The sequence below is a fragment of the Thecamonas trahens genome (assembly GCF_000142905.1).
Source record: "Thecamonas trahens ATCC 50062 unplaced genomic scaffold supercont1.41, whole genome shotgun sequence".
NCBI classification, from domain to species: domain Eukaryota; order Apusomonadida; family Apusomonadidae; genus Thecamonas; species Thecamonas trahens.
In genome coordinates this window covers 23747-33264 of record NW_013657639.1, presented here as the reverse complement: position 1 = coordinate 33264, position 9518 = coordinate 23747, and the positions used below count along the sequence as shown (strand labels likewise).

Sequence of the window (9518 nt, the reverse complement as noted above, 5' to 3'; positions counted from 1 at the left end):
TATTTCAGGGGCCAGCCAGTGGCGCCTCGTTCCCGAGTCCCGAGCTACCGCGTCGGGGGGCGGGGGGGGGGGGTCGATCAATTGTTCTCGTGGTTGTGATTGCGGTTGTGATTGTGGTCGTGGTCATGATCGTAGTGGTGATTGTGGTCATGATCGTGGTCGTGGTCGTGGTCGTGGTCGTGGCCGTGGTCGTGATCAGGGCAAGCGGTGCGCAAGGGGTGCGCAAAGTTCAGAGAGCCAATCTTTACAGTCAACATCGACAATGGTGCGCTGGCGATGAGGTCATTCAGGTAGAGTGCTGCTTCCAGAGGCTGTCGGCGCACAGACAGGGGCTGCGGCATCGCTTGGCGAGCAGATGAAGTGAGCCAGGGTGCCGTGCCGCACAAATGGGCCTGTGCGCGTCAAGGGATCAAGTCATCTCCCGGGCACGCTGTAGTGCGTGCCTTGGGGGAGGCGTCTGTCAGTTCCGATTCAGAAGAAGCGCCGTCGCTGGATGGAGGATCCATCGCAAGTGCATCATTGCTAGTAACGCTGAGAGCAAAGTGGGCAGAGGAGGGCGCGAGCTCAGCTCAGCGCCGGGCCTTCTTGGCCTTGCCCTTGGCCTTGGACTTGGCCTTGGACTTGGCCTTGGACTTGGCATTCGACGACTCGGCAGCATCAGTCGAGTCATCGGCCGATGAGGCGCCAGCCTTGGACTTCTTCGCCTTGCCGCCCTTGGCCTTGCCGCCCTTGGCCTTACCGCCCTTGGCCTTCTTGGCCTTCTTGGCCTTCTTGGCCTTGCGCTTGAGGATGACGCCGAGCGCGTCCTCGATGTCGGCCACGACGACGTCGTCGGTAGGCTTGACCGACGGGTAGTACCGCTTGAGCGGCGTGCCGTCGGGCCCGACAAGGATCATGCCAAAGTTCCACTCGATGGTCTTGGACGAGACCTTCTTGGTCTTGAGGCCGCACGGCGTGGTGTCGACCAGGTAGCGGCGGTTCGGGTTCTCAGGCTTGAGCGGGAGCTGGGCAGCCAGCTCGGCCATCAGGCCGCCGTTCGGGCCAACAACATCCATCTTGGTGGTGATCGGGAAGTTCGGCTCGTAGCCGTTACCCGGTCGCACGTACCGATACATGTTGAGGATCTCCACGTCCCGAGCGTTCTCCTGGAGTCCGTGCTGTTCTCGCCATCGACAGAGTGGTGAGTACATGCCGCCATCTCCCGCTCCCCCGGCGCTTCAATCCCGCCTTATTCTCCCCGCACTCCCGACCATCTTTCCCGCCCCAATCTTCCCCCGCTCCTCAAACAACCCCTTCCGCTCCTCCACGATCTCTCACCGCTCCTCCACGATCTCTCACCGCTCCTCCACGATCTCTCACCGCTCCTCCACGATCTCTCACCGCTCCTCCACGATCTCTCACCGCTCCTCCACGATCTCGCCCACTTCCTCTCAACCTCGGCCCGAGCACTGGCCGGGCCCAGCTAGCAAGGCGAGTAGCACGCACCTGGTTAGCCGGGATGGCCCAGACGGTAAAAGGATGGTCCTCAAACATGGTTTGCAGCTCGTTGAGCTGCGGCATCTGCTCGGCGGTCAGCCCTCATAGAGCGGCAATGTTGACCAAGAGAACGGCTGTGTCGCGTGGCAGCCGCTGCGGCTTGTCCGAGGTGATCATGTCGAACTTGTAGGCATAGACACCGTCATACGATGACGACGACGAGTTCGAGTCACCAGCAGACGACATGGAATACTCACCGCTACCGGATGTCTCGTTGCTAGCGCTGGCGCTGTACTCGCTCGTCGACATGGTGGTCTGCTTGGAGATGAGTGTCGCCTCCTATGTTGCTGCTGTCATCGTGAAGCCATCGCTCACACACCCGGCACACGCCTCGATTGCTGTCATCACATCCATCACTCCCCTCTCCCCTCTCCCACCATCATACATGATGTTGGCCATCTGATGCCATCAGCCCGCCCATCCATCAGCCCGCTCATCCATCAGCCCGCCCATCCATCAGCCCGCCCATCCATCAGCCCGCCCATCCATCAGCCCGCCCATCCATCAGCCCGCCCATCCATCAGCCCAGTCAGCCATCAGCCCGCTCATCCATCAGCCCGCCCATCCATCAGCCCGCCCATCCATCAGCCCGCCCATCCATCAGCCCGCCCATCCATCAGCCCGCCCATCCATCAGCCCGCCCATCCATCAGCCCGCCCAGCCATCAGCCCGCCCATCCATCAGCCCGCCCATCCATCAGCCCGCCCATCCATCAGCCCGCCCATCCATCAGCCCGCCCAGCCATCAGCCCGCCCATCCATCAGCCCGCCCATCCATCAGCCCGCCCATCCATCAGCCCGCCCATCCATCAGCCCGCCCATCCATCAGCCCGCCCAACCCGAGCGAGTCGATGGACTGGGGTCGACCCATGTCGCCAGACTCAACCCAGTCAGCCAGTCGGCGAAGCAAACCAAAGCCACCAAAGACGGCGGAACCACCACTCGACGCCACGACTGCACACACCTCCGCACACGCCTCCGCTCTGCGCTGTATGGAGGAAGAGGTGGAGACGACCCAGGTGTCGGCGGCACGCGGCCTGCGGTCAGGCAACTCGCTACGGGCTGAGATAGCTGCCCTTAATGGCGCTCTGGAGGCGGCACATGCTCGGGAAAGCTCGCTGGAGGTGGCGCTGGAGACGGAACGGGCGCTGACTCGCAGGTTGAGATCGGTGGCGGCGGCAGGTGGATGGGAAAAGGCTGTGGGCGAGTCTTGGCGCTCAAGAGCCATCGCTGCAAAGGCTGCTGCGGCAGAGGCCGACAAGCAACTGAAGCTTGCTGTCTCTGCCACAAACGCCGCAAACGCTGACGTCGTCGATCTTCGCATCGAGCTTGAAGATGCAAAGCGGGCAATTGCGAGCCTCAAGGCTCAGATTGCGGTCGATGGCGGTGGATCGGCGCGGGCCCGGGACGATCGCCCGCTGAGAACCACGCTGCGCGACTCGCTCATGACGGCAGATACGGCCCAGCCGGCTGATGAGCGTGCACTGCCCGACTCGCGCTCGGCAGCGCACGCACGTCGTATCTCTCGGGTCAGAGCGCGGCGGGAGAAACGCTCGCGCGCTAGTCGCAGGATCCGCACTGCCGCACCAAGCGCGCGCTCGCATCACTCCTCGGCACGTATCCGTCGCCGCCATGCCAAGACAGCCACGACAGGCGCTCGACCGCCACGTCCTTCAGCTGCGCTTGCGTCAGCTCCAAAGGCGCAAGGCGTGCTCTCGCCCTCCAAGTCGGCTGTAGGTCCCGACAAGCGCCAGCCGGTGCACTCGTCGTCGTCGTCGTCGTCGTCGTCGTCGTCATCGTCGTATGCCACGTCGTCAGACTACGAGACGGACTCGGGCTCGACCAGCTCGACCTACGAGACTTCGACGTCGTCGGCGCCAGCGTCAGCCTCGCCTGTATCCGCGCTGGCGCCAACACCCGCGCTGGCGCCCGCGCCTGCGCCTGCACCTGCGCCCGCGTCTGCTGCTGCTGAAGCTCCCAGTGCCAATGCCAATGTCGATGCCAATGCCGACGCCGACGCCGATGCGTTCTCTTCATACGACTCGGTCCAGATGCGGTCGTTCTTCCGGTCGCGGGCAATGACGCAGAAATCTGTGCGGACGACAACGGCCCTGTTCAGCGTCGACCCGCGGGCGCTGTACACCTGGGACGATTGGCTGGTCAAGACGTCGTCGCCGGCGCCGGGTGGGCGGGCGCCGCGGCTGGCGGATCTCGGCGCAACCGGAGAGGCCAGCGCCGACAACCTGACGTATCTCGGGCTTGGCACGGCGCGGGTGACGTACGCCCCGCCTGCCGACGGGATGGATGCCCTCGATGTGCTTCCGCAGCTCCCGTTCCCGATGGGCGCAGAGGTAGCGGTGACCGCAGTCTTTGCGTCTGGTTGGGCGCTCGGGCGGTTTGACAACACCGACGGGGTGTTCCCCATCGGCGCGCTGAGCGTCGGCGACGAGGTCATGGGTGTGATGGCGCGGACGGCGCCTGCGAGCGCGGCGGCGCCGCTCCTCCTCTCGGTCGCCATTGACCTGCCCAAGGCTGTGGCGCGTGGCGCAGACGGCTCGCAGTGCGCGGTGCCGGCCATGGGCTACCACACGCCGCTGGACGTGGTTGAGACACTGGGGCGCAAGTTCTCGCTCTCGCCGGCGCTCCTCACTTGCTGCGCTCTGTTTGACGCCGGCAGTGGGGCGGCGCTCAACCCGTTTGCGCTCCTCTCGACAATTGTCCCGCACCTCTCGATGGGACCGGGGGCGCCTGGAGGCCGCGACGACGGCACGCTCGCTGGCATTGTCCTCAAGCTTGTAGTCCGGCCGTTCCAAATTGTGTCGCGGCTGGATGCGCTCGACGCGCCGGGCGTCAACGATTACGAGCTCGATGAGGCCCGCGAGGCGGCGGCGGCGCTTGGTGCGGCAGGCCTGTCTGCGGTGGAGATGCTGGTGGAGCTCGCGCTCGACGAGCCGGACGCGCTCGAGGTCGATAACATGGTCATGGTGAGCGAGTCGGTGACGGTGGCCGAGTTGGTGACGACACTGGTCACGGGCGGTCACGTCGACACCTTTGTGCCGGTCTCAGCTCTCGGCTTCTTCTTGCCGTTCCACCAGGCGCACGCAGGGGTGGCGCCGGCGCGACCGCTCCCGCTCTCGCTCTCGCTGACCGAGCTGAGCTACTCGATCACACACCTGATCTTCAAGGCTGTGCCGCAAGCGCTCACAGTGTGGACCTCGCGGGGAGAGGCCGAGCTCTCGGCCTCGTTAGCGTCGACTACAACCGCACGATTGTCTCGCTCGTTCCAGCGTTTGCGCGGCGGTTCGGCTTCCGGTTTCCGCTTGAGCTTCCAGCGGCGGCGCTTGCGGCGGCTGTGCGTGTTACGACAGCGGCAGACGGGGGCGACGAGCTCGAGCGGGAGGCTTCGCTCTTTGAGCTCGGCTTGCCGTTTGGCTCCAGCCTGTGGCTTTTCTGGGAGCCGAGCGCGCTTCCGCCGAGCTCGCCAAGCGACGACGGCGACATCCGCGACGAGGCTGAGACGCCGACCGGCGACGTCGAGGTCGGGTCACTCAATACGCTTGTCCGGCGGCTGACGTCGCAGCACGAGCACGACCTGCGGTTCCAGAAGATCTTCCTTCTCACCTACGACTCGTTCACCAGCCCGCAGGCTCTCCTCCGCAAGTTGCTTGAGCGGTACCACACGCCGTTTGAGCTCTGCGGCGGTGGTGAGGCGGCGGGCAGGGGCGGGGCACTGGGCGTGCCGGCACGGCGCGGCTCACACGCGCCGTCGCCGCCCGAGTCGCCGCGGCTGCCGACGATCGACGAGATCGCGGCGCGAGTCCGGGCCTCGTTTGAGCCCGGAGTCCCGTTCACAAAGTCGCAGTTTGTCGACTGGCTGCTTGCGGTTCTCGCGGCGGTAGTCGATGACGAGATGCAAGCACTCGCACTTGGCCAAGCGCTGCACTCGGGCGAGCTGCTGGTGGAGGCGGAGGCGAGCGACACACCGCCGGCGTGGCTTGAGGCGGAGGCCGACCACGGGTACATGCTCAACGCGGAGAAGCGGGTGTGGGAGAGCCCGTTGAGCAGCGGCGGCGAGCGGGCGGCGAGTCCGTCACCGCAGCCGTCGCCGCGTCGCAGCTGGTCGCCACAGCAAGCGCTCAACGCGTTTAACGCGGGAACGCAGTCACAGATCCAGCTGCGCGTTGTCAACGTTCTCCGCAACTGGCTCTCATCGCGGCCGTTCCACGCGCTCGAGCCGTCGGTTCAGGCCTCGCTCTACGCGTTTGTGGCTGAAACGCTTGTCGACGACGGCAAGGCCAAGCTTGCAGCGTCGCTCTTTGCCAAGATCAAGACGGCGCTTGTGGACGAGCCGGAGACCAGGGTGAGGCGAAGCTTCTCCCACCGGGTGGCGCTTGCGCCTGCGGGAGGGAGCCGGAGCGGCAGCTCGGCCAAAGACACGCTGTGGGATGCGTCGCCGGTGGCGGTGGCGCAGCAGATTGCGCTCCTCGACTACGCGCTCTTCAAGCGCATTCTCCCGTCCGAGTTCCTCAACCAGAACTACGCCAAGGCCGAGCGGCACTGCTTTGCGCCGAACCTCATGTCCTTCATCGCGCGGTTCAACGAGTTCTCGACATGGGTGGCGACGCTAGTGGTGGCCGGGGCGACGGTCCGCGATCGCGCGAGTCGGATGGCCAAGCTCATCCGGGTGGCCAAGGCGTGCTGGGAGGCCAACAACTTTGCGTCGGTCATGGCGCTGGTCTCGGGCCTCAATCACGTGGCGGTGGCACGGCTGCGGGCAACACGCGAGGCGCTCTCCAAGTCGGCAAGCCAGACACTGGCCTCGCTCGAGACGCTTGTCTCGGCCGAGGGCTCGTACAAGGGCCTGCGCGCCGCGCTCGCCAAGGCCAACCCGCCGTGCATTCCCTTCATCGGCATCTTTATCAAGGATCTGACGTTCATCGAGGAGAACCCGGACAGCATCGACGGTGAGATCAACTTTGCCAAGCGGAGGCTCATGTACGACGCCATCTCGCGGATCACTCTCTTCCAGTCGGAGCCGTACACTTACACCCGCATCCCCGCGCTCGCCGCCGAGCTCTCGGCCTGCGCCGGTGCCCTCGACGATGACGCACTCTACGCCGAGTCACTCCGCGTCGAACCGCGGGCCTCGGCCGCCACTGCCGCTGCTCTCTCAGCCTCCTCCCGCGGCTCCAACTCATCGTCTACCGGCCCACCAGCCCACCGCCCATCGATGACCTCCAAGTCCTCGCCGCTCTCCGGCAGTGATGTAGAGTGAGGAGCAAGCAGTTGGGGGGGAGGGGGGAGGGGGGGGCTGTAAAAATTGTTTCTATGCTGACCCCACACGCGCCATCACCACACGCCGTCCCCTCGGCTCGGCTCAGTTGAGCAGCCGGCGCTGGTCGTAGGTGTGGACGTGGGCGTGGAGTCGAGTCGGGCTCGGGCGAGCGACACGTCTCGACAACACATGAGTCAAGGCGTACGTGGTGGAGGAGGGCAGCGGGCGAGGACGAGAGCAGCGGCGGAAGGAGTAGCGGGACGAGGCGGGAGCGGACGGAGCGGGCGTGGGGCTGGAGCGGCCGGTGGTGACGCCGCCTTTGCGGTGGCGATGGAACCGTCTGCTGTGCTGGCAAGGGCAGACGAACCGACGATGACGTTCATGACGACACCGATGGCGTCAGGAATGAGGTTTACGGTAACGAGCGGGGACGATGGGACCGGGCGGCCGACCGATCTGCTGACGAGGCAAGTCCAGATTGCGGTAGCCGACAACGACGACGACGGCGGCGGCGACGATGATGACGATGCTGGTGGCGGGGGAGGGCAGAGTGACGCTGCAGCCGAAGAGCACATGACCCAGATCGCCCGCGAGCTACTGAGGCCGGGCGTGCGGGCCATTCTCGATTTCCAGGAAAACCTGAGGAGCCAGAGCGGAGCCGGTTACGGGAGCGGGGGTGGCAGGGTGGGGGGCGGGAGTGGGGTGGACCCGCTGCCGCCGACGCGGTCGCCATCGCCATCGGCGGCACCGCCGCCCAACCCGGCGCCGCCGCCGCGCGAGACGGTGGCAGCTGCCAGGCGAAGCCGGAAGCGGAAGCGGACGGCGGACAAGGGCAAGGGTCCGAAAGTGGATCACAAGAGCCGGCTCAAGGCATATCGCGGCAACATGACGCAGGCGTGCAACGAGCTGCGGGATGTGGTGCCGGATGGATTCCGTAGCTCCAGCTCGCGGGTGGCGGTGGTGCAGGGCGCGGTGGCGTACATCCGGGCGCTGCAGCAGGCGCTAGTGGAGGGCGGGGTGCAGGCGCCGCGCGGCCCGGAGAGCCGGGAGCTCTCGCATGTCGAGGTGGCGAATCAGGCGGTGCGGCGGATTGGTGAGATGGCGCGGCTAGTGGAGGATGAGCTGGGTAAGATCGGCAAGTTGCTGCCGGCTTGGGAAGACGTCGAGTTGTCGGACAACGACGGGTCGCAGTCTGACGAGTCAGACTTTGGCGTCCTGGACTCTCGCAGCAGCGGCGACAGCGGGCATGGCGGGGCGAGCAAGCGGGCACGGGGGCGTTCATGAGTTCATGCTTGAGCTACGGCGAGCGACGAGACGAGAGCGAGGCGGGCAAGGCTGTCGTCGGCCTGTAGGGCCGGCGAGACGGCGGCGGCGTCAGCGTCGGCGTCGGCGTCGGCGTCGGCGGTGATGAGCGCGGCGGCGCGGGCGGCGCGGATGAGGTCAAAGGGGAGATGGGCGGAAAAGCCGAGGCAGCTGACGACGGCATCGAACGGCTGTGGAGCCGGGTCGAGCTCGGCGAGGTCGTAAAAGGCCGAAAGCGGCGGGCCGGGCGCAGCGGAGACAGCCGCAGCAGCGCGGCGGCGGAGCCAAACGACGTAGATGGCATCGAGGTTCCAGGTAAAGCCTGCGATGACGGCGTGATACTCGAGCGACGAGGCGGGGTCTGCGCGGATGGCGACGGCGTCGCCGATGCGAAGTGAGAGCCCGTCCGAGGGGCGGTCAACAGTGTGGACAGCATCCCAGGCGGCGAGGTCGTCGTCGGACGACTCGGGGTCATCAGGCGAGCCGGAGTCAGTGGCCGGGTCGACGACGAGCGGGACGGCGTCGACATCGAGCGGAGGCGGTGAGGCAGCAGTGGCAGGAGAGGCAGGCTCTGTGACAGCAGTCTTGCGCGAGCTCCGCTTGGGCCGCTTTGTGGCGCGGTAGACCTCCTCCATGATGGCGTTCATCCGCTCGCGCTTGCGGACGGCCGGGATGGTGTTTGTGCGGATAAAGGGCAGCGGGCGCGGGCGAGCAGCGATGTTGCCTGGAGGCGCGGAGCGCGGGATGGGCGGAGCGGTGGAGCGCCAGTCGACGTTGGACTTTGCCGGGGCGTAGGCCTCGAGCTCTGGCATGCGAGGAATGACGGCGGCTTCGAGACGGGCCCGAGCGGCGGGCGTCTCTCTCGCCAGCGCCGCCGACTTGACAAAGGACGAGACGGCAGTGATGGCATAGCCACCAGTATCAGCTGCCGCTGCAGCCAACGCCGCAGCTTCCTTCGCCTCGCGAGCAATCCTCCTCCGCTCTGCCCGGCTCATGCCGCCACTGGTTATAGCCGAGCGAGAGCGCTTGCCGGCAATGACGTCCATGGGGCGGGACTTGCCATGGTTGCGAAAGTACAGCCCGCAGGCATTGCACACCACACGGTTGTCCAGGCCCTTGCGCCAGATGGGCGTCTTGGTCACCCCACAGTTTAGGCACGCTTGCGACATGGGGTGGGTGGGTAGGTGGGGGGGAGGGGGGTGAGGTGGTGGTGAGCGTGGTGGTGATCACCACCCCCCTGCCATGGACCATGCCCACAGCGATGGCATACCCCCACCACCACCACCACACCACCACCACCACCCCACACACACACACACACACACGATCACTTGTACATGAATGGTATTCAATGCCACATCGCCACCACTACCAACCCCCCCCACCCCCCCAACACACACACCCCA

At 66.0% G+C, this 9518-nt stretch overlaps 4 protein-coding genes across 4 annotated transcripts; 2 read left to right on the top strand and 2 right to left on the bottom strand.

Moving 5' to 3' along the window:
• Positions 1-569: 569 nt before the first annotated feature.
• On the bottom strand, positions 570-1794 carry AMSG_12123 (uncharacterized protein; the record flags this gene model as incomplete). The annotated part of the gene is made up of 2 exons (XM_013899912.1): positions 1486-1794; positions 570-1157 (listed from the first exon to the last, which is right to left on the bottom strand). The coding sequence occupies exons 1-2, from the start codon at positions 1558-1560 to the stop codon at positions 570-572; spliced, it is 663 nt and encodes a 220-aa protein (XP_013755366.1). The 5' UTR covers positions 1561-1794.
• A 733-nt stretch (positions 1795-2527) lies between these two features.
• On the top strand, positions 2528-6870 carry AMSG_08018 (Ras guanine nucleotide exchange factor A; the record flags this gene model as incomplete). The annotated part of the gene is made up of 3 exons (XM_013899810.1): positions 2528-3053; positions 3213-4743; positions 4785-6870. The coding sequence occupies 3 exons, from the start codon at positions 2528-2530 to the stop codon at positions 6808-6810; spliced, it is 4083 nt and encodes a 1360-aa protein (XP_013755264.1). The 3' UTR covers positions 6811-6870.
• Positions 6871-7092: 222 nt separating this feature from the next.
• On the top strand, positions 7093-8006 carry AMSG_08017 (uncharacterized protein; the record flags this gene model as incomplete). The annotated part of the gene is made up of 2 exons (XM_013899809.1): positions 7093-7936; positions 7978-8006. Exons 1-2 carry the CDS (start codon positions 7141-7143, stop codon positions 8004-8006), a joined length of 825 nt encoding a protein of 274 aa, XP_013755263.1. The 5' UTR covers positions 7093-7140.
• Positions 8007-8096: 90 nt separating this feature from the next.
• On the bottom strand, positions 8097-9281 carry AMSG_08016 (uncharacterized protein; the record flags this gene model as incomplete). The annotated part of the gene is made up of 1 exon (XM_013899808.1): positions 8097-9281. One exon carries the CDS (start codon positions 9279-9281, stop codon positions 8097-8099), a length of 1185 nt encoding a protein of 394 aa, XP_013755262.1.
• Between the last annotated feature and the right edge of the window lie 237 nt (positions 9282-9518).